The following is a 23807-nucleotide window of genomic DNA, read 5'->3' on the forward strand; positions in this document are numbered from 1 at the left end:
CCCTGCCTGTACCTCTTGGTACTGACCATCCAGGCCCCTCTCAACCAGCCATTGACTACTAGGGACAAAGTTTGGGAGGCAGAAAGGGAGACTCCTAGGAGACCTGTCTGAATGTCTGAGGACCTGAGTGTCTGAGACATCTGAGGCCTCAGGATCCAAGCCCACCCTAGCACAGTGAAAATACTGCTGGGTTTAGAGTCAAGCAACCTGAGTTCAAACTCCATCTCTGCCACTCACTGCCAGTGTAAGCTACTACAATTCATCTGATCTCTCTGCAGTTTCCTCCTAGACTTGTTTCTGACTCTAAATCTAGGATCCAATGATCTCTTGCAATCGGGCCAGGTATTAGAAGGAATGTGATTTTCAGATCCTCCCCCCAAACAAATACCTCTTCATGTTGTTACCACCACCACCTCAAACTGAAACCAGTGGCAGATTGGAAGAGAGAGGGATTTAGAAGATTGAGGAAAGGGGAGGGGAGGGAATAGTTGCCAAGGCTGGGGTTGCCAGGCAACCAAGTCAACAGTATCAACAGCCTCAGCCTCTGACCAAGGAGAGAAGAGGCTCCCTTCAGAGCAAAGACAAAAGGTCAGGTAAGGGACTATGGGACTGGTCTGGGGGTCAGCAGGAAAGAAGTTTATGCCCCATAGATTCTGGGAGAGAGGGGTTAGGGAAGAGTCTTGGTCTCCACAATGCCCAAGCACAGGTCAAGTCAGACTATGTCAGCCCAGACTCAGCCCAAGGTTTCTCCTCCCTTACCCAGGGTTCACCCTGTGTGGATAACACAGGGTCCACACCCCCAAGATCTCCAGATTCCTTCTCAAACCATTTACCTATTCCCATAGCCACAGGCCCACAGGCCTTAGGAACTTTCCCTGCCCCTCAATCTCAGGGACACTTGTGACATCCCTGTTCCTTTGAGTCCCTTCTAAACTTCATCCTTCTAGAAATTCTGCATTCTTTTCTATTCTCTGGCTTCTCTAATGAGAAGCAACAAAGAGCCACAGAGTGATGGATTTTGATTCAGGAAAGTCTGAGTTTTCAATTTCAATCAACTTACTAGCTATGTGATGCTGGACAAGCACCTAACGTCCTAAGTCTCATTTTCCTAATCAGTAAATGGGAATAGTAAGAGTTACAGCACCTGCCTCACAGAGTTGTTGTGAGGTGCCTTGTAACCTCAAAAGTGCTTAGAAAGGTCAGTCCTTATGGACATCCCATCCTTCCTAACATAGGGGTCCTCACTTGAATGCCATCTTCTCTATGCCTCTGGGCTCCCCAGAATATCATCCTTCCTATAAATCCATCTTTCCTATTACAGCATCCTCCTGAAAACGACATCCTTGGGAATCCACTCCCTGCCAGTCACTTTCATATGAGACAATCTGTGCTAGTTGTTTTTTTTTATGCCTTTCCTCCAAATATTCTGTAATCTAGTGACAATGGCTTTTTTGCTATTCTTTTCACATGACACTCAGTCTCCTGACTCCAAGCCTTTTCTCTGACTGGCCTCCCTGTATGGAACCTCCCTCCTCATCTCTGCCCCCTGGCTTTCTTCAAATCTCAGCTGAAGTCCTACCTTCTACAGAGGCCTTCCCCACTTCTCCTTAATCATAGTGCCTTCCATATAAGATTATCTCATATTTACCACATATATGGATATATGTTGGGGCAGCTAGGTGGCGCAATGGGTAGAGCACAGGCCCTGAAGTCAGGAAGACCTAAGTTCAAATCTGACCTCAGACACTTCCTAGCTGTATGACTCTGGGCAAATCACTTAACCCTGTTTGCCTCAGTTTCCTCATCTGGAAAATGAGCTGGAGAAGCAAATAGAAAACCACTCCAGTATATTTGCCAAGAAGATCCCAAATGGGATCACAAAGAGTCAGACACAACTGAAATGTCTGAACAACAATGTGTATATATGGTATATTTATATGTGTGTGTGTGTGTGTGTATAACACATAGCTATGTGTGTATATATAACACCGTTTACACATAGCTGTTTTCATGTTCTCTTCCCCTTAGTGCCCTTCTTGAGAGGCATTGTTTGCCTTTTTTGTATCCCCGGCATTTAAAAATAATTCCTATAACACAACTGTTAATAAATGCTAGTTGACTGACTACAAAAATCTCTTTTGGTGTCTTCCTGCTGCCACGGATACCAAACAGTCCACCCTGAATGGCTGCTTCCCTTGCACAGTGACAGGGTTATCTGAGATTCCAGCACCCTGGTTGGAAGCAAATGTGTCCGTATAAGTCAGTGACCTTGACACCCCCTCCTCCATGTCTGTGGTCCTACCCTAGAACACCCTTTTTTTCAATAGATACGAAGAAGATCTCAGAAGCCTATGCATGATTTGGATGCACCGTACTGGATACAATCTGATCTTAGAGCCTTTCATCATCTCTCACTCCATATTGACTTCACAGGAAGGAGAGGCAGTAGGGAGAAGCAGGTAGAGCTCTAGCAACCAGGTGATAACCCTGTCCCCATGTACCATCTCTATTCCACACTTATTATAACTAGATGATGCAGCAGATAGAGCACTGGGCCTAGAGTCAGGAAAACCTAAAATCAAATAGGGCCTCCGACACTTATAAACTGTGTGACCCTGGGCAGCGGTCTCACAATCTAATGTGATAATAATAGCACCTACCTCAGAGTGTTGCTGTGAAGATCAAATTCAATATCTATAAAGTACTTAGCAAAGTGCCTACCTAGCACATAGTAGGTATTTAATAAATGCTTGCTCCTTTCCTCTATCCTTCCCATAACTATACTTGTACCAAATCCCCAGAGACCTGCTGTGGGTCCCAAGCTCCACATTCACACTCCACTAAATCTCTAGCCTTTCCCAATTCTGCATTCTCTCTCCAACAGACTTAGAAAATCTTTGCTCCCACACAGCAATCACTGACTCCCTTCAAGATGCTGCACTCCCAGCTCCCAAGCCAGCCTCTCAAACCACCAATAAACATCCACCAACCCCAAGGCTACTTCCTCTTTTTTTTTTTTAAACTGATCTAAGATTTCATCAGTGTAGGGAGTTTCTGGTGAAGAACTTCCTCCATCAAGCTCTGTAATTTATAGTCTCAGAGAGTTGCTTGGGAGTTTGGGGGTGGTGAGGTGCTGAGAAAGGCTGAGTGAATTGCCCAGGGCAACACAGTCATTACCTGGCAGGAGCGGGATTTAAACCTAGGTCGCCCTGACTCAGAGGCCCTGCTGCTTCCTCATCCTCCACAATACCACCCCTAACCCCCTACATGAATTGCAGGCACTTCCTTCTCTTTGCATCTGCCCCCACTTAGTAGGAGATGAGAAGGGAATCTTCCAGGCACCTGTCAAGCTTCTATCTCCACATTTTGTCCTCCCCCTCCCTCTGGGAAAAAAGGATTCTAACCTTATTTCTTTGCCTACCTCAGAGAGGAAAGAGACTGTGAGCTTCCCACTGAACTGATGGGTCTGTTTGAGGAAAAATCCTGATTTCTTGTCTGAGTGCTTTCTGTGCAGTAAATAGAGCTCAGACCTGAAGTCAGAAAGATCTGAGTTCAAATTCTGATTCACACTCTAGGTGCATAACCCTGAGCAAGTCACTTAAACTTTCTCAGCTTTCATTTCCTCGTTTGTAAAATGAGAGAGCTAGAATCAATGACCTGAGGTCCCTTCCAGATCTTACTTAGAAGAGAGAGTAGAGATAAAGGCAAGCCCAATAGTTCTTTCAGGCCTCCCCTTCTTGCTAAGTCCTGTTCCTATCCTCTTACCCCAAGCCAAGGTGGAGGCCAGAATTTCAGGTCCCTTTCCACCAGGGTTTCCTTTATTCTAATGTATGTCTATGGATCTGCTGTTTCCCAAACCCTGGCCCTTAGCCTGAGTAATTGCAGCCCCTTCTGTTGATCTCAACCTCATGCTCCCTTTGAGGTAATAGAAGCATGGGAAGGGTCTCAGGCCCAGCCCTCCAAGCCTATGAGGAGGGTCACTGTCCAACTCTGTGACCCTAAAAGGGAGGAACTGGTCCTACAGGAGAAACAGGCCCAGGCAGACCTATCAGAGCCCCACTTTGTGGAATTTGGGGCACTGCTGGGGTTGGTTGTCCAATCTATCCTATTAATCCACAAACTGTTCTTTTTGTATCCTGAATTTGGAAGCAGTAATATTGCTGGGCCACATCTACACCATGGCTTACTCTGGACTGCCAAGTCTGGGAAGTTTACTTGGGCCAGGGAGAGCTCAGCTGCATGGGTTCAGGACTGCCTTCCCCTCCATCCTTTGAGTCTTCAGCTTACCCTGTCTTCAGATTCAGTCTGCTGTCTTGACAGCCAGGTCCAGTCCCATGTCTGTCAGACCTGTCGGGTTGTCCAGGAAAGGGCACCTTGGAAGCAGACTTAGAGCCCTTCACTTAAGCCCTTCTTAAAAAATCTCCAACAAGACTTCTCCTACCCTCTTTACCCTCCCCCCACCCCAAATGGCTGTTAAAATGAGTCTTCCACTCAGTCCAGCAAGGAAGTCTAATAATTATCATTGCAATTGAAGCAATCTATGTCCAAACAACTGAGCCAAACATCACCCAGAAATCTGTCTCAAAGTACTGGCAGCTTCCCAGCAAGGGATTATCTTTCCCCAAGTCACCATGCAATACCTTTCAGCCTGCCAAGGGCAAACCCCATCCTCTGCTGCCCAACCAAAAAAGTGTAGGACTGTATTATGGACACTAGATGGCACTGCTCCCAGAAAAGCCAGAGTACTCTGCTCCAGGGGAGAAATAGACATGGTGGTCATTACTGGCTCCTGGGGCAATTACCATCAAAGATTCGGAGCAATTCTGTTGCATCAAGAACTTAACTAAAATGAAATATATAATATATATTCTATATATATAATAAGTAGAATTACAACAAAACATAATCCTAGCCTAAAAAAAAAAAAACACTTAACTATGAGGCTTAGATCTTCCAAGGCTGCCTTCCAAAATAGGGACCAAACCATATAAGCTTACAAGGAAGGGAGTAATAATAACTTTCTTACACATTTCCTTCTCTCCCCTTCTTATAGTCTGAACATTCTTGCCCCTTCCTGATACTGCTAGCCCCGCTTTACACCCTCTCCCCTTTGCTATTGGGGGGCTTACAATGATGGGGCTGGGTGGGATGAAATGATAGGGAGGAGAAATTACTTTGTTAGCTTTCTTCTGATTCTTTGAATATTTAGAGACACTCTGGTTGGCCACTGTTATTCCTTATTCTTGTAAAATGACTAGCCCTCCTCCTTTTTCTGATCAGACTTGTCTTGGATGATTATTTTATGCCAGTTGTCACATGAAAGCAGAGAACTAGCATGGTGAACGAGTCAGGAAGACGAGGGTTCAACTCCCACCTCTGACATACTAACTGTGTGACCATGGACATGTCATGTAAACAACTCTGTGAAACTATAAGTTTCAGAGAAGATTCGGATTTCTAACCAGTAGAGGGAGTTTCCTCACCTGGAAGTTCCCTAAACCAGTAAAATCACAGGTCTGCTCCAAATCTCCTACACAAGACGTCATTGGTAATATATTATACTCTACCTAGATTTAGAGCTGATAATGACTTTGAAGGTCAGCTGGTTCAATTCCCTGGTTTGGGAAAGGGGGATTCTGTCTGGAGCAACCAGCCAAGCTCTTTCTGTGGACTCATTTACCCTCCACTGTTTTTCACTATTAGGATAATAGGGCTCATAAATCTTCCCCCACCCTCCATCACAATATTTTGAAAATGAACTAGTATTCTAAACTCATATTGTCCTTGGCTGACAGTCTCTCTCTATATAAAGCCATCAAGTGTTTGCTGGTTGAGGTGATTTCTGAGCTCATTCTGCCTCCTCATTTTGGCCACTGTTTTGCATTGGTTCAATTTTTCCAAGTACAAAAAAAAAATTTTTTTCTAAGTATGTGATAAACCCCATTGTATTTTTCACTAATTTCCCATTTTGCAGAGTCAATAGCTAGTTAAACAAGTCCAATTAGAGTTGCTATGATTGGCGGAAGTATAGTCTCATTTTTATCCTCTCTTCCAATTTGATATTGATTTTGGTCCTTTGTTCCAACAAGCAGATGATCCGACTGCTCAGAAAGCTGACTCTACAATTACTCCCAAGTCATTCCCTGCTGTGAACATGTAGTCCACTTTCACTTTTTGTGAGGTTGCTCCAGTTTCATCATATGCAGCTCTTTCAAACTCTTTTTGAAGAAAATGTTTACGACATACAGACTTCTAACTGTGCACAATGTTTTAGCATCTTTTGTTTTATAGTACTAAAATATATTTTCTAATATGTTTTTCACTGCCCTCACCTTTCCCTACCTTCATATGTCAATGTTGACTTTCTTTAGAGGAATTTGTCAGATTCTTCACGCAACATGTCTGCATCTTCATCCTCTACAATTGATATTGGGCTATGTACAAGTTAAGCTGCTTTCAGGGTGATCTGTTTACTTACACTCACTGTGAACACTGCAATGAGATGACCAGGTATCCCATGAAATGCTGTTTGCTGTTGCTTTTTGGCATAGGATGGAACCAACTCCTTTGTCTCTATTTAACTTCTACTTCTTCTTGCCTTCCAGTTTCATTTCTAGCTAGAATGTCAGTAATAACGTGGTTCATTTCCTTCAAGAATGTATCGACTCATTGGTAGTTGGCCAAAGATGGCATATTAAAAGTATGAACAGCCAAAGGTTTATAGAGAATTTGTCTTGAGCACCGCCAAGGCAGGGTGGATAAAGAGCCAGTTTTGGAGCCCTGAAGACCAGCACTTAAACCCTGCCTATGACACAATGCTACTAGTGTGATCCTGGTTGTAACTTAATTTCTCAGTATTCTATGAAACTCTACAGATTATAAGTTTCAGAGAAGGTGCTGAGTTGCACATACAAGTGAAAATACAGCCGCAGTCATTATCACTGTGGACAGTCTAAGAGCTTTTTTTTTTTTTAATTAAAAGAGCTGAACTGCCTGATGGCTTTCTGCCCCAGTTAATTCCCCAAGGTTTTCTGCTCTTCTCTCTCAGACCTTTCCTCCATTTCCTGTGTTAACACAGGAAAAGACCGGGAAGACTGCACAGACATAGGAATCCTGAGCCTGAGTTCTCTGTAATCAGGGGAAGTAATCTCCCACTTTACTCTTAAAGAAATAGCCCCTACCCATCCGCTTTTCCCAAGCAAGCATCTGACTCCTAGTAACCTGACATTTACACAGAGTAACACTTGCAGCAAGGTCTCCTATGCTCCCACATTGCTTCAGTTCTGGAGTTCTGCTGTTTGCTCAAGGAGCCTATATTCCTCACAAACAACATAGCACTATAAGTGGAATTTAAACAAGGAATTTGAATCACAGCTTCCTAGAGCTGGAAGGGACTTCAGAATCCAATCTGAATTGGAAGACTGCTTCTACACTGTAACAAACAAATATGCCCATCCAGCCTTTGCTTGAAAAACTGAGAGTGAAAAAGAACCACCTCCTGGGGTACCTCGTTCCACTTTGGAGCCACTCTGGTTATTGGAAAGTTTTTCTATATATCAAGCCTAAACCAACCCCTACAATTTCCACGGATTGCTCCTAGGTTTGCTCTCCTAGACCAAGCAAAAGAAGTTGTATGTAAGGAGGATTTTGTTATCCTTCTTCGAGTTAGTTTCCCAGGATCCATGGCCATGGGAATGTCTAGTTTCCAGGTGTTTGATAATGACTCCCAGAATAGTCTCAAGGATCCTAGATAGTAGTCCTTAGAATCATAGTGACAGACAGTCCTACTGAGGCTGCACCATGAGATATGGGAGTAACATAACTGATATTTACTATTCTTGCACAGAATAACGATATTGCTAAAGGTAATCTGTGAGCTTAATGTTGGCAAGATGCCTTCTTTGTGTGATTGCCCTATTAAAGCAAGTGGGCATTGGTCAGTGATTGGGGGGAATCTGTGGGAGAATCCATAGAAGAAATCAATAGTGGAAATCACAAGTAATGAATAGAAGAATGCATGTACTTGCCTCAACTGGCCCCCACTGAGGCTTGAGGGGATTTAGGGGAGAGCACAAGTGTGCCTGTCTTGATTGACCCCATAGAGATGTAAGGGTAGTTGCCCCACCACCCCTTCTCTCCTGCCCCAGTGAGAAGGGTGACTAGGGAATGCTGTGGGAGCCAGTTTTCCCAGTAATGGTTTGAGAAGACTAGACTAGAATAAAGCTGATTATTAACCCCTCTGAAGCTATCTGCCTGTCTGACCAGATCAAGAGTGAACCTATTAGAGGCTAGAGACGGAAACCTCTACTGCCTCCTGTGTTTTATCTGTGAAACACAAGTCTAATACCTCTTTCAAATAGTTGAAGACAAATTTCATAGCTCCCTACATCTTTTCTCCAGGTAAAACATATTCAGTACTTGTTACTGACCCTCAGAAAGATCCCGCATGAGTCCTAGATCCCTCATGATACCTCTTTAGCATCTATTCCATGTCCCTCACTACCCCAGTCTCCCTGTTCTAAAATGTCCGCTAGTTCATCAACTTTCTTCCTAAAATATGACATCCATATTTGGGGTTAGGAAGACCCTATTTGAATTCAGAATTTTATTCAAATGCTTGCTTACCTACTGGATGATATGTCATATAACCCCCCTTGGCATCAGTTTCCTCGTCTGTAAAATGAAGATAATAAGACTACCTACCTCGCTGGGCTTTTGTGAGGATCAAATGACATAACATATGTGAAGCACTTTGCAAACCTTAAAGGACTATGCAAATTCTAGCTGTGGTGGAGCTTTTGTTGCTGTTGCCAGGACTAAACACAGTGAAATTATTACTTCCTTCACTTCTTCTATTATAATAAAATTGCAACAACTCTTTTGGCCACCACATCCCGACGTTAGCTTGTATTTAAGATGAAATCCCCAGCTTTTTTTACATGAAATTTTGTCTCACCATTCCTCCCTGTTCCTACCCTTATACAACTAATTTGTTTTTTTAAAAAAGTGTGACTTTATTATATTTCATCTTACTAGATTCAGTTCATCAGTATAGACTATTGAGATATTTTTAATTTAGATTATGTCATTCAAAATACTAGTTCTTCCTCTACAATTTAACTGCTATACCATTTATGCCTTCATCTCAGTCATTAGTAAATATCTTGTGTAGAATAAGGTTAAGGACAGCCCCTGGGGCACTCCACTGAGACCTCTCTCTAGTGTATCTCTATATTAATCACCATTGTCTGGGACTGCTTCCAATCCAATCTCGCAAGGATTGATTAAACACTTTATTATGTATGAGACACTGTGGTTGCCACTAGAGACACTGCTGTTGTTTGTTGTTCAGTTGTTTCAATCATGTTCGAAGTTGTTTCAATCATGTTTGATTCTTTATGACCCCGTTTGGGGTTTTCTTGGCAAAGATATTGGAGTAGTTTGTTATTTCCATCTCCATCTTATTTTGCAGATGAGGAACTGAGGCAAACAGGGTTAAGTGATGCCCAAGTTCACACAGCTAGTAAGTGTCTGAGGCTGTATTTGAACTCAGGTCTTCCTGACTCTGGGTCCAGTGCTCTATCTGCCCACCTCAATAGGCTTATATTCTGCTAGGGAGAAACAACATGTAAATAGACCAATCTATAAGTGATTTTCAGAGGAGGAAGCATACTCTAACAACTAAGGAATTCAGAAAAGACAACATTAAGTTGCTTCCTGAGCCTCTGACCCTTGAAGTTTATTAAGAGACAATGATGAGGAAGGAATAGATTCTAGTCCTGGGGGTAAGTTTTGCAAAGACATGGAGGTGGGAGGTGGGAGGAAGGAGATGAAAACAGGAAGTAGGCCAGTTTGGCTGAAACAAGAGTATGCAAAAGGAGAATAATGTGAAAATAAGCCTCAAAAAGCAGGCTAGAGACATGTTATGAAGAATTTTAAAGGTTCTTGAAAAGAACCACTTCTTAATAATCTTGTCAGTCTATATATCTTTTATCTTATTGGTAAGAAGCAATTGAGAAAAATTTTATATCCCTTGATAAAATCCAAAAACAGGTATATCAAAAGTCATGGTGCAATTTTAACCTATTATATTAGTATTTTTATGTATGGTAGTCTATATAAATAATATTTACATACTACATATTTATTTATATTATTTATATGAAATCTGTTTTTTACATATACTAATATGCTTCTGTGTAGTATACATATATATCTATATTAGTATATATACCTTAACATACTGATATACTCTGTATATTATGTCTATGGCTAGTCTAATAACCCTATCAAAAAAGTTTGGCTTGATTTTTTTTCTTCAAAACCAGTGCTAGTTTTTAGTGATTACCAATTCCCTTTCTTAGTCTTCCTAAACTTTATTAGCATTAGTAATAGCATTTTGCTAGGACACAAAGGCAAGGTATATGGCATGTAGTTTGAAACCTCCATCTCCTCTTTTTTGAAAATAAGGATAGCATATATTCATCTGTAGCCCTGTGACATCTCGACTATACTCACTCCATAGTTTTTCAGAGAAGCTTAGCAAACACATCTGTCAAATATTTCAGTGCCATGCATTGAAAATGAGATAACTAATTTATTCAGGTCTGATGGCTTGAACTCATAGAAGCAAACTAGGTACTCTCTTACCATCTCCACATTTATCTTAGGTTTCAATTCCCTCAGTCAACTCCATGGTCTGAAGATCATTCATTCAACTCAATTAATATATAAAAGTGCTGGTTATACTCAAAGCATGTACTAGCTAGAAGCTGGAAATGCAAAGACAGATATAACACAGAATAAATGCTTGGTATTGGATTGGACACTGATCTCAATGAGTTTACAATTTCTAACGGAAGAAATAATAATATATAATATAATATATAATAATTATATATTATATAGTAATATAATACCTATATGTAGTGGGTATGTATATATGTACACACACACACATAATGCAAAGCAGGAAGGACAGGTCTGGGCAATGTAACCTAAGAATTGTGATGAGGGAGAGCACTTTCAGTGAATGAATTAAACAGTTGAATAAAATAGTTGTACAAGAAAGCAAAATCTCACAATCTATTGCTTATCCAATACAATAATTCAATCCAATAAACACTTATTAAGTGCCTTCTATGTGCCAGAGGCAGCTAAATGGCTCAGTGGATAGAACGCTGGGCCGGGAGTCAGAAAGACTTGAGTTCATATCCAGCTTCAGACTTACTAGCTGTGTGACCCAGGGTAATTTACTTAACCTCTATTTGCCTTAATCCACTGGAGAAGAAAATGACAAACCATTCCCATATCTTTGCCAACAAAACCCCACACATGATATGATCCACAAGGTCATGAAGAGTCAGACATGTCCCAGGCACTGTGCTATTGGATACTGTCAATACAATTAATAAAAAGGAAGGCAGTCCCTGCCCTTAAGGAATTTACAATCTAATGGGGGAGGGGGAGAGACAATATATACAAAAGGAGGCAGGAAAAGTTGGGGGACACATTTTTGGGTCAGGGGCACTTTGTTCTATCAAATTGAAACCAGGCAGAGCAGCAAATTCAAAGTGGAGTGAGCCCAAAAACCCACTTTTTGCTCTGTATAAAAAAAGCATTGGGAGGAGTTTGGTATTCACTGTCTAGTCCTCTAATCAGAAGAGACAGGAGGCTGAGGGAGGTGGTGTCAGTCAAGGGTAACAGTTTGATGATGAGACTAGAGGTGATAAGTTTAATTTAGGAAAAGCATCTGATTCTATGGAGTGGAAACCTGGCAGATGCAGAGTAGAGTAAGAAATACATCTAAAAAGTTTATAAGACATCTAAAAAGCAGTCAAACATAGAAACTGAAACAAAATTTCCTTTGTAGCAAGTGACTCAAAAAAGGAGTTGCAAATATGCTATCAAACAAAACAAAAATAATTCACATTATGAATAAAGATAAACAAGAAAATAACATCCTTAAAAGAACCATAAACATCATGCAAGTATCAGTACTAAACTTGTATTCTGTAAACGGCATAGCAACTAAATTAATAAGTGAAAAATTAACCAGATTACAAAAATACATATAGTAACATTATAAAACAGAAGATTTTAATGTCCCTCTCTCACAGTTAGATAAATCTAACAGAAATAAAGATCCAGAGCAGCACATTTTAGACATGGGAAAAGGATAGCAAGGAGGGAAAATGTCAGATTTCCTGTAAGATAGAGTGAGTGAAAGAAAATATTATTAGATAAAATTGAAATACAGTTATAGGTTACAGGCAAAGTATCAAGGGTCTGAAATATCAGAATCAAAAGTTTATAATTTACTCATCCTGAAATGGAGAGCCATTAAAGTCAGTCAACAAGCCAATATTAAGTACATACTATGCACAATGAACTGTTCTAAGAACTAAAAATACAAAAAAAAAGCAAAATACTGTCTCAGTTCACAATCTATTAAGGGAGACTACTTGGAAATAAATATGTATGAACAAGCTAAATGCGGGATAAATTGGATGTAATCAAAAAAAAAAAAGGGAAAGAACTAGAATTAAGGATTGGAAAATGCTTCTTGTAGAAGATGAGAATTTAGTGTGAACTTGAAGAAGCCAGGAAAGTCAAGAGTCAGAGATGAGGAGAGGGAGCATTCCAGGACCAGGAGACAGCCAGTGAAAATGCTCAAAGTAGGAAGATGAAGTTGACTTATTCAAGAAATAGCAAGGAGACCAGTGTCACTGGATCAGAAAATATGTGGGGGAATGTAAGAATATAAAACTAGAAAGGGGAGGACAGGCAAGTTCTAAAGAGCTTTAAAAGCCAAACAGAGGATTTTATAATTGATTTTATATTTGATCCTGGAGGTGATAGGTAGCCACTAAAGTTTATTGAGTGGGGATTTATTGTCTGATATGGTCAGACCTGCACTTCAAGAATATCACTCTCATATTTTTGTACATACAGGTTCTTTTCCTTTTTTCTTGATCTCTTTGGGATACAGACCTAGTGTGATATTGCTGGGTTAAAGAGATTGCAAGATTTTATAAACCTTTAACAGTTCCAAGTTGTTCTCCAGGATGGGTTGATAAGTTCATAACTCCAGCAAGAGTGCTTTACTATCCCAGTTTTCCCACATCCTCTCTATGTTTGTCATTTTCTCTTTCTGTCACACTAGCCAAACTGATAGCTATTATATATATAATATACATATATATGTATATATATACACATATACATATAAAACAATCAGAATTGTTTTACTTTGCATTTCTCTAATCAATAGTGATTGAGACTATTTTTTTATTTGACTATAGATAGCTTTGATTTCTTTGTTTGAAAACTGCCTCTTTGTATCTTTTGACCATTTATCAATTAGGGAGTGACTTGTATTCTTATACGTTTGGCTCCATTCTCTTTAAGAAATGAGCTCTCTGTAAAAGAAACTTGCTATAAAAATTTTTTCACAGTTATGATTACTATGTATTTCCCTCCATCCTATTCCCCCCCCCCCCGTTTATCCTACTCTCACTCATCTTTCACCCTGTTCCTCCTCAAAAGTGTTTTGCTTATGACCACCACCTCCTCCAAACTGCCCTCCCTTCTATCAACTTTCCCCCTTCTCTTATATCCTTCCCCTCCTACTTCCCTGTAGGTTAAGATAGATTTCTATAGCCAACTGAGTATGTATAGTATTCCCTATTCAAGCCAATTCTGAGAGTAAGTCAAGGGCTCCCTGCCCCACTTTCCTCATCTCCCTTTCCATTGTAAAAAATTTTTCTTGCCTCTTTTAACTGAGATAATTTTACCTCCTTCTACCTCTCCCTTCTCCCATCTCCCAGTGCATTCCTCTTTCATACCCCTTAATTTTATTTTTCTGGATACCATCCCATCATATTCAGTGCCCTCTACGTATATTCTTTCTAACTGTCTTAATAAAGAGAAAGCTTTTAGCAATTACAAATATCATCTTCCCATGTAAGAATGTAAACAATTTAACCTTTTTGAATTTCTTATGATTTCTCTCTTCTGTTTAATGTTGTTATGCTTCTCTTGAGTGTTATATTTGAAAGTCAAATTTTCTATTTGGCTCTGGTCTTTTCATCAGAAATGCTTGAAACTCCTCTCTTTCGTCAAACAGCCATTTTTCCCCTGAAGGATTATACTTAGTTTTGTTGGGTAGGAGGATCCTTGGTTGTAATCTAAGTGTTTTTGACCTCTGGAATGTCATATCCCAAACCTTCTGATCCTCTAATGTAGAAGTTGCTAGATAGAGTGTTATCCTAATTGTGGCTCTATAATATTTTAATTGTTTCTTTCTGGTTCCTTGCAATATTGTCTCCTTGACCTAGGAGCTCTGGAATCTGGAAATTTTAATTTTATTTTATCTTTCAGGAGGTGATCATTGCATTCTTTCACTTTCTATTTTACCCTCTGGTTCTAGAATACCAGGGCAGTTTTCCTTCATAATTTCTTGAAAGATGATGTCTAGGATTTTTTTTTTTAATTATGGCTGTCAGGTAGTCCAATATTTCTTAAATTACCTCTCCTGGATCTATTTTTTCAGGTTGACTGTTTTTCTAATGAGATGTTTTACATTTTCTCCTTTTCTTCTTCTTTTGGTTTCTTTGTTTCTCAATGTCTTATGGAGTCATTAGCTTCGATGTGCACAATTCTAATTTTTAAGGAATCTTTTTCCTCAGTGAACTTCTGTATCTCCTTTTCCATTTGGCTGATTATAGTTTTTAAGGAGTTTTTTTCTTCTGTGAATTTTTGTACATCTTTTACCATGTGGCTGATTCTTTTTAAGGAGTTCTTCTCTTCAGTGAATTTTGTTTATATCTTTTACCATTTTTCATATCCTGCTTTTTAAGGTATTATTTTCTTCAGTACTTTTTGTGCTTCCTTTACCAAGCTATTGACTCTTTTTTCATTATTTTCTTCTATTGCTCCCATTTCTTTTCCCAATTTTTCCTCCATCTCTCTTATTTGATTTTTTAAAATCCTTTTGGAGCCCTTCCAAGAATTCTTTTTGGGCCTAGGACCAATTCATATTTTTCCTTTGAGGCTTTGCATGTAGCTGTTTTGACCTTGTTGTCTTCTTCTGGGTTTGTGTTTTGGTCTGCCCTTGTCACCACAGTACCTTTGTATGATCAGGTTCTTTTTTGTTGTTTACTCATTTTCCTGCTTATTTCTTGACTTTAAACTTTCTATTAAAGTTGTTCACTGCTCCCAGAGTGGAAGGGGTAGGGTCCAAGATTCAAGTTTTTCATGCTGCTATTTTCTGGGCTAGTTCTGGAGGTCTGAAAGTTTTCAGTTCTTTCAAGGTGATATGATCTAAGGAAAAGTGTGTTCACAGTTTTTCTGGCCTGTGTTCTGGTCTGTGAATGACCACAAGTACTCTTTTCTGTCCTGGAACTGTGACCAGGGTCCCCACTTCCTTGTTTCCAAATGCTCTAGAGTGCTAGTGTTCTTCCTCATCCTGAGACTACAACCTAAAACCTCACGTAGGCAATGCAACAGAGCTCTGTGTCCATTGCCAGAAAAGTGTGCCCTATAATCTCCTTCTGACCAGTTGTCCAACCCCCTTCCTTACTCTCTGTGGACTGAGAGCTCCAGAAGTCACTGATGATGCCTATTCAGTCACCCCAAATGTCTGCTGCTGGCTTGCTGGGGCATGGCCTGTGCTGAACCTCACTCTACTTTCAAAACCACAGTGAGATAAGACCTTTCCTACCAACCTTCTAAGCTGTCTTGGGCTTGAAATTGTTTTGCCTCTGTGTTTTGTTGGTTCTACTACTCCAGTATTTGTTCTGAGGTGTTATTTTCAAGTTGTTTGGAGGGGAATTTGGGAAAGCTCAGGGGATCTTGGCTCCTCCCCCCTTTTTATTGTGATAATTATAGTTGAATAGAATTGGTTTTCCTCATAACCCTATGGAGAAGAATGAAAATCCCAAAAGACAGGGTTTCTGGGTAATTAATAATATATTTATTTATTAGGCTAGCTGGCAATTAGTAAATTGATAGCTAATAGTATCTCTCAGTAAACAAAGACACCAAGGGAGACCCTGAAATGCCTTAAATTCCTTCTGAAAGGGAATTCCCCTAACAAGTGAAAATCAACCTTGATTGGTGGGCATTTAATGAAGAGGTGGATTAAAAGTCTTTAGCTCCTCTGGCTAAGAATATGGGCTAATCATGAGACTCAGCAACCTTCAAAAATCTGAGCAAGGGAAGCCATTTTCATCCAGACATCTCTGACTGGTTTTCTCCTTCACAACCTGAGTCACCCTAAACTCTAATGGAGGGGACCAAGGACAGGAGTTCCTTTCCCCAGAGTAAGGGCTTGCCTAGACTCAATTCTGTTCATACTAACAGTCAGGTGGGGTCCCGACCAAGATGGATGACCCGGTTCCTTGAGGGCTAGAGCAATCTCTTCAATCAATCATGTCCTTCAGAGACTGACTGACCTTAACAGGAGTTGTGCCTTTACCAAAAAAAGAAAGAAAAGGGTGAATCAATTAATTATTAGTTATTAATATAGTAGTATAACATTAATTTCTCTCACTATGTACTTTATTTTACACATTTGAATTCATTATTGTGAGAAGGGTTCATCAGACTGCCAAAAAGGAACACGACACAGAAAAAATTTAAGAACTTCTACCAAAAATCTATCAGCTTAATCCCTCCAAGGGCTTTAAATTCTTCTAAATTCAGATCCATTGACACTTCCAGGAACATCCCACACTTACCCTACCTTTAGACTTAGCTCCTCACACTCCATCTGCCCTCTCTGTATATATTCTTTCCACATAATCAGCATTCACCCCTGGATGGAGCCAGTTTGATCAACAGTATACCAGGTATATATCACTTGTCTGACACCCATTAATATTCTGATGAGACACTTACAGCCAAGTAAAATCAAGGCAACAAGCATATTAAGTCCTACAATGTGCTAGCAACTACCCCCCAAAAAAGTCTTGTTACATTCAGCCTCCCTACTACACTGATACTTAAATAACCCAGCCTTAAGCTATATAAAGTTCCCCCCTGATTTGTGGATACCACATGATTCATCCCTAGGTCCTCTTCCCATATGACCCCAAACAAAATGCAGCTTCTATGAAAATCACTACAACCAATTAGAGTTTTGTCCATTTGGACCTATAATCCCAAAGCCACTTTCAGTCATTTAAGAAGTTTCTTAACCACTAGCAGACTTGTGGTGATCTTTGAGGTTCATCCTTTCCTTTATCCAAAAAGAAGGGGGGAAAGACTGCATAATGGATATTACATTATTAGAAGCATTAGAGCCTCAGACTCAAGAAGACATAGGTTAAGTCCCATCTCTGCCAAACCAACTGTGCAGCATTGGGCAGCTCACTCCATCTCTCCCCAATGTCCCAGACAACTCTCTAAGACTGTAAGTCACCAAGCAGGTGCTGATTTGTATTGGTAGCAGTTCCTCACCAGGAGCTCCCCAAATCAGTAAAATCATTGTTTCAAAGCATTAACCTGGTAAAAAAAAAAAAACCCACACATTTCTATGATTACTATAGGCCAGAAGAAGAAAAAAGGATAGTTCCACTCAACAGTCAGTTCACTCCCAAAGTTTCTCAAAACAGACCCTCCTTTCTTCATAATTATCCTTGAAAAACTTCTCAGTTTTGAATGAATAAAATAGCATTAAGCTGCTAAGAACAGGGAATGCAAATAGAAGAAGACAGTCCCTACTCTTGAGGAGCTTACATTCTAATAGGGAAAAATATTTATAGAAAGTTTCTGTTACAAGGTGGAGACAAATGCCCAGGAGTCCTTAAGATACACAGGCAAGGGTACCTAAGGAAATTTAGCCCACTTAGGAAAGGGGGAGTGATTCTAAGAGGAGAATCCAAATGGTGCAGTAGACAGAATAACTGGGCCGGAAATCTGATGGGATTCAAGACTCTAGCAGTATGACCCAGGGCAAGTCACTTAACCCTGTTTGCCTCATTTTCCTTATCTGTAAAATGAGCTGGAAAAGAAAGTAGCAAACCACTCCAGTATCTTTACCAAGAAAAAAAACAAAAGGGGGCACAAAGAGACACAACTGAAAATCACTAAACAACAGCAATACCAGCAGTGATTCTAAGAGTTAGATGAAAGGTTCCCTCTAGCAAGAGTAGGGATGGGAGAGGTGGGTTAGTCAATGTTCAGCCAGGAGAGGAAAAGGGAAAGGAGGAATTGGAAGGAAGATGAGGAGTAGAAACCGTGTGTCCTAGGGAGGAAGAAGGGCAGGTTTTGCCACCCACAAGGTTAGCAAGTTCCTCTAAAAAAAAAAAAAAATCTCCTCCTTTAAATCAGGGACTCCCAAAGGACAGGCCATGTCTTTTCTTTATTAACTCCATAACCTAACTGCTCTAAGTCTAAGTGGTAGAGAAGTCCTGAAGTTATTCCACCTATTCTTTGATGTAGGAGCCGGGAAGATGCCAGGAGCACAGCTATACTCAGATAAGATGAATAAACCAAAGAAGCCGTTTTCCATAAAGAAAGAGAGCGAAATGAAGACACCGAAGCAGGAAACCTCAGCAGAGAAGGAGGCGGTGGCAGGAAACAAATCTAAGCAGGGGGATAAAACAGCAGCCGAGAATGCAGCCAAAGACTGGAAGAACATCATGGCTACAGAGGCTGCTGAGAAAGTCATGGCCGACAGGTCAAGGGCACCATCACAGAACCAAAACAAATGGGGGGAACCTAAGGCCCAGGGGATGACCACGTTTCTGAAAAAGTCCCCAGATTCCCTGCTTCGCAAGGACTTGACTTCCTTATCTCCAGCCGAAGCAAAGCGCTACTTGCTTTTCGCGGAACCCAAGAACGTTGGCTCCAGAGGCATGCTCCCCAACAATTCATTTGATAGTGTCAGCAGCAGCCAAGGCTGCCAGCGGTGGGAGCTGCCTGCGGAGTCAGAAGCAGAACAGCAGAACCGCCTCATTGGAGTTCTGAAGGCTTCTGAGGCTCGAAGCCGAGTCCGAGCGCTACGACTCCGATATACACGGATGAGGGTAAGGGATGCTGGTTAGACACCAACAAAAAAGATCTTTCACTTCAGGGGAAGCTTCTTAGGCATTACCAAGGACCCTTTGGGGGTGGAGGATGGGGATATAAGAAGGTTAGCCTACTTACCCACCACCCCAGGAGTTGTGAATCCTAGATTCTTCACAACAGCCATCCCTGAGATAGCCTCAAGTCTGGAAGGTTAGGAGAGGGGTGGGGAAACGGGGTGGTTTGGAACAAACAGGTACAGGATTCAAGGTCCCAGACCTGGAGGGAATTTGGTGGGGCGATGCCCCTCCACAGGATGTGTGTCTGCAACACTCTCTTGGGTGGTGGGGTATTGGGTCCACAGGCTGAGGAGATAAAGCACTTGATTAGCAAGCAGAAAACAGCCCGGGCAGCAATCCGACTTGAAATATTCCTGCCTCCTCATCTGAACCCCACGAAGATCCCAGACTGTCTGGACAGACGTGAGGTGCCCCAAGCCCCAGGGAAGCTGGGAGGGAATGCTATAGGTGGGAGCAGGAGATCGAGGTCCTTAAGGAAGGGGGGTAAGGGGATACATAGGTAGAGCATATGATATAATTCAATTTATGCAATTGGCAGTGTCCTGAAAAATAGTGTGTAAATTGAATCCTGTTGTACAGGAGGCAAAAAAGGAACTCTCCCTCCCACCCACCCCAACAAACACAATCCTATCCCTAATCTCATTAGCTTAAATCTAGTTTTCCTTTTACTTAAAGAGGGACCAACCTTTAGCCATCCCCAGTAATATCTCTCCAGGACTTCCTACCCCAACCCCAGTAAAACCAGGCAGAGAGGAGAAATGAACTAGAATTCAGAAAATGACTATGAGAGAGGTGTATTTTGCCTTATGATGTGCCTTGTAACTATCCATAGATTTTTATTATCTAGGATTCCCTGGGGTAAGCTATTCTCCCCAAACTTCCTCCTAAACCCCAAGATTTCTTATTGATTTGGACAGGAAGATCAGAAGGTGGGAAATGCATGCCCATTCCCACAATCGCTTCTGTCCCCTCAGGCTCTCTGTTGTCCAGTTGTCCCAATTGCCCCTTAGTCCTGTCCCCTTAATTAACTCTTGTTCCCTCCCTCCCGTAGACATTATTGTCACCTTGTCTTTCGAAGGGGCTCTACTTCTTCTGTCACTTCTCTCCCAGAGTTATTACTGTCCCCTCAGTCATACCTATTCCAGTCATTGATGGTCAACCCCTTCTAGTTAATTCTTAACCCTCAGCCTCTCCAGTCTCACCCTACATGTTCCTATCCCTTCTCATGCATTCTGATTGCTCCTGTAACTTCAAATCACTTTTGTCGCTTCTACCCCTTCAATAATTCCCATAACTCCTCATCCACATGCCTATCTTCCAAAGTCAGTCCTGTGGCCTCAGCCATCCCTGCTTTCTCTCATTCTCTCTTTCCCCACTTCATTTATTACTGTCACTTCTCAGTCACACCTACCCTTCTCAACAACAGCTGTCTCTCTTTAGTCATTCCTATTCTTTACTTACTATATTCCCCATCCCCATTTATTTTCTTCTGTCTCTCCAACTTCTTTCTCCCACTATCCTAGAGACATCGAGTAGAGGCCATTCTGGAAGAAGAAGGCACTCAGCCACTGTTCAGATGACCTGGAGGACTCATCTGGGGATCATTTTCCCCAGCACTTTAAGATCTGGACCAAAAAGAAAAAGAAAAAAACAAGAGAGAAGAATTCTTTCTACCTGAGACTCTTTTATCTTCTATCATAGTATTCCCTGATGGCATACCTAAGACTCTAATTCTGTGACCATAAATTAGGTACCTGGGTCAGGTATATGCCCATATTCTGGCTTCACCACCACACAAACAAGCTTCCTTGGCCCAGATAAGATCACAGACACACATAATAGATATAGGTACCAGGCAGTACTTTGCTGAAATCTAGATCAGAAATGCTGTAAAAAAAAAAAAAAATACATGGATTTCATGAGAATATCTGACAAAGTCTTTTATACCATTTTTATGGATAAGGAGGAAAGATAAGGACTAAATGACTATCCCAAACTAAATTTGGAAAGAATCAAATGACTGGACTCTGGATGGAAAGTCTCAAGAGAAATACTCTAGCGATCAATCCTGGGCCTTGTACTATCCAATATGATAATTAATGACTTGAATAGTGCCATAGAATGCTAAACAAAAGAGTTTTGTAAATGAAATGAAACAGAGAGCTAACAGGTTGGATGGCAGAATCCAAAAAAGAGCTTCACAGGTTAGAACGATTGGATCACAATGAGATGAAGGTTAATAGAGATAAATGTAAATTCTGACACAAGTTCCAAAAAACCAAATACACAAATCCAGGAGTAGGGGAAAACTTTTCTATACAACAGTTCAAGTGCGGGAAAAAAATCAAGGGTTCTAGTGGAAACAACTCAATGTAAGTCAACAGAATGAGATGGCAGTCAAAATGGCTACCGTGATCTTGGAGCAAATTCATAGAAGTAGAGTGTCTCCAATGAGGAAAATCATATAGTCCAACTCTTTTCCACCCTGATGTAGTCCTAATGTGATCAGTGCACATCTGGGGTATTAGGTCCTGGGCACCACATTTTAGGAAGGGCACTGATAAGTTAGAGAATACGAGATCATACTACACAAGAATCAGTCAAAATACCTGGAGATATTTGCCCAGAAAAAGAAAAGACTTAGGAGAAACATAACTTTTCAAATATTTGAAGACCTGCCATGTCAAAGACAACTTTGACTTGCTTAGCCAAGCTCAGAGAACAGAACTAGGAACAACAGGTAGGAGTTTCAGAGGCAGGTTCCAGCCCAACAATCAGAGCTATCCAAATGGTGAATGAGTACCAAAGGAGAGAACACATTCCCCAAAACTGGAGGTCTTCAGTTAGAGCATAGAGGAGGTCCCTTCCAGCTTGAAAATTCAATAAGTAAGATTCTCTTTCCCCGTGTGTCTTGGGGGTTTTGTGTTGTTGCTGTTGTTTAGTTATATCTGACTCTTTGTGACCCAAAGATACTGGAGTGGTTTGCCATTTCCTTCTCCAATAGATTAAGACAAACAGAAGTTAAGCGACTTGCCCAGAGTCACACTGCTAGTGAGGGAATGAGGCTGGATTTGAACTCAGGTCTTCCTGACTCCAAGCCTAGCACTCTATACACTGAGCCACCTAGCTCAACAACAACAAATTCTCTTCTTTCTCTGCGTCTTGATTGTCTTCATGTTCTTTAAAGCCCAACTCCTTCACTCTCTGAAGCCTCTGCTGCCTTTTGCTCCCATCCAAATCCACAGTTGTTTTCCAAACTTAGAAAGAGAAGAGTGTTGGAAGGCCCCTTCAGTTTAGAGGGAAGGAGAAAGGTTCTTTGTTATAACTACTGAGGACAACAAAAGGAGGGAATAGGAAATGGCAAGCATTGTTGGGGAGAAGATCTCTGGATTCGGGAGAACCCAGGAGGGGGAGGTACAGTTCTGCCTTCAGGGAGCTTCCAGTAAGAGGGGAAACCAAGTTAACGAACTCAAGGAATTTGTTATGAAACAACCCCAGAGATTTTCTCCAAAGAGATTCTGCCCCCAAGTCTAGATCAACAATTGCTAAGTATTAAAGGGCCTGCTAGGTGATGGATACAAGAATAAAAGGCTTTTTCATACTCCTGGGTTGGGGCCTTAGGAAGGGAATTATATGTATATAGATAAGTTGTTGGGATTGGAAGCTCAATTCCGTGTGGACAGTCTCGGGCGGGTAAAGGTGGGAGCTTCTAAATCTTAGAGCTCTCACGAGACCCTTCCAGGAAACGACAGGGAATCGAGGTGAACCGAGCTATCTCGAGTAATTCCGCCTCTTCCCATGAGAAACGTGATGGGGGAGAGATCTCCCCGCCCTCGAGATGGTCCCGGATCTGGGCACACCTAGTTACCTAACAGCACAGTATTCAGATGCAAAACTATGCGGCTGAAGGTTAAGTAGGATTGAGGAAGCCTGAAAGCTCTCTTAGCACGTGAGGAGCCAAGAGGACAGTAGGCTCCGCTTTCTTCTTTCCTCTCTCCCCTCCCCCTCTCTCCCCGCTTGTACTTCTACTTCCAATCCCTTAAGATCTTAGCCTCCTTAGGAAATCTCCCCCTCTTCCTCCTAAGGAAGACCCCCTGCACTTGTAACCTAGACCCTGAAATAAAGCTCAACCCTTGTTCGACTCTGGAACGTCCTTTCTCTCATATGAGCATCCGGTTTTGGCCAACCGAAGACCTCGGAGGTGAGGTAAGAAGACTCGGGTAGCCCACACAGGCCTCTAGGCCTGGCAATAAGTAAACATAAATATAGACAAAGTAATGTTGAAAGAGAACAACAGGAAGGATTGTGAAAGGCATTCTATATAGTAGGTGATACCTGAGCTGCAATTTGGGTAAGAGAGGGGGAAACGTAAAGATTTGGAGACAATAGATTAGGCCTAGTTTTGCTGGAATGGAGACAATGCGAAGGGGAAAAATCAGAAATCAAACTGAAAAAATAAATCTAGTAGAAAATTTTAACTGTCAAGCTCAGAATTTTGTATTTTATCCTAGAGGCAGTAGGAAACCACTAAAGAGTTTTGAATAGGGGACTGATATATGCTTTGGGAATATCAGTTTGGTAGGAGGCTAGATTGGTTATGGGACAGAATAGAAGCAGGGAGAACAATTCATAACCTATTACAATAGCCTAAGTGAAAAATTGAAAAGGCCTGAATCATGGTAAAATGTGTAATAGAAAAAAAGAGAAAGTTTA

At 41.2% G+C, this 23807-nt stretch overlaps 1 protein-coding gene across 1 annotated transcript; it reads left to right on the forward strand.

Annotated features, from left to right (window-relative positions):
• Positions 1-502: 502 nt before the first annotated feature.
• Positions 503-23235, forward strand: LKAAEAR1 (LKAAEAR motif containing 1). Its single transcript, XM_072633232.1, has 4 exons — positions 503-593; positions 18448-19034; positions 19379-19501; positions 20618-23235. Exons 2-4 carry the CDS (start codon positions 18459-18461, stop codon positions 20672-20674), a joined length of 756 nt encoding a protein of 251 aa, XP_072489333.1. The 5' UTR covers positions 503-593; positions 18448-18458; the 3' UTR covers positions 20675-23235.
• The last annotated feature ends 572 nt before the right edge of the window (positions 23236-23807 follow it).

Source organism: Notamacropus eugenii, chromosome 1 (genome assembly GCF_028372415.1).
Source record: "Notamacropus eugenii isolate mMacEug1 chromosome 1, mMacEug1.pri_v2, whole genome shotgun sequence".
Classification (NCBI taxonomy): domain Eukaryota; kingdom Metazoa; phylum Chordata; class Mammalia; order Diprotodontia; family Macropodidae; genus Notamacropus; species Notamacropus eugenii.

Bases quoted from the DNA above. Each gene is read 5' to 3' on its own strand.
- LKAAEAR1 (XM_072633232.1), top strand. From the start codon at position 18,459: ATGCCAGGAGCACAGCTATACTCAGATAAGATGAATAAACCAAAGAAG. The intron at 19,035-19,378 runs GTAAGGGATGCT...TTGGGTCCACAG, and splicing joins TCCGATATACACGGATGAGG to GCTGAGGAGATAAAGCACTT. The intron at 19,502-20,617 runs GTGCCCCAAGCC...CCACTATCCTAG, and splicing joins ACTGTCTGGACAGACGTGAG to AGACATCGAGTAGAGGCCAT.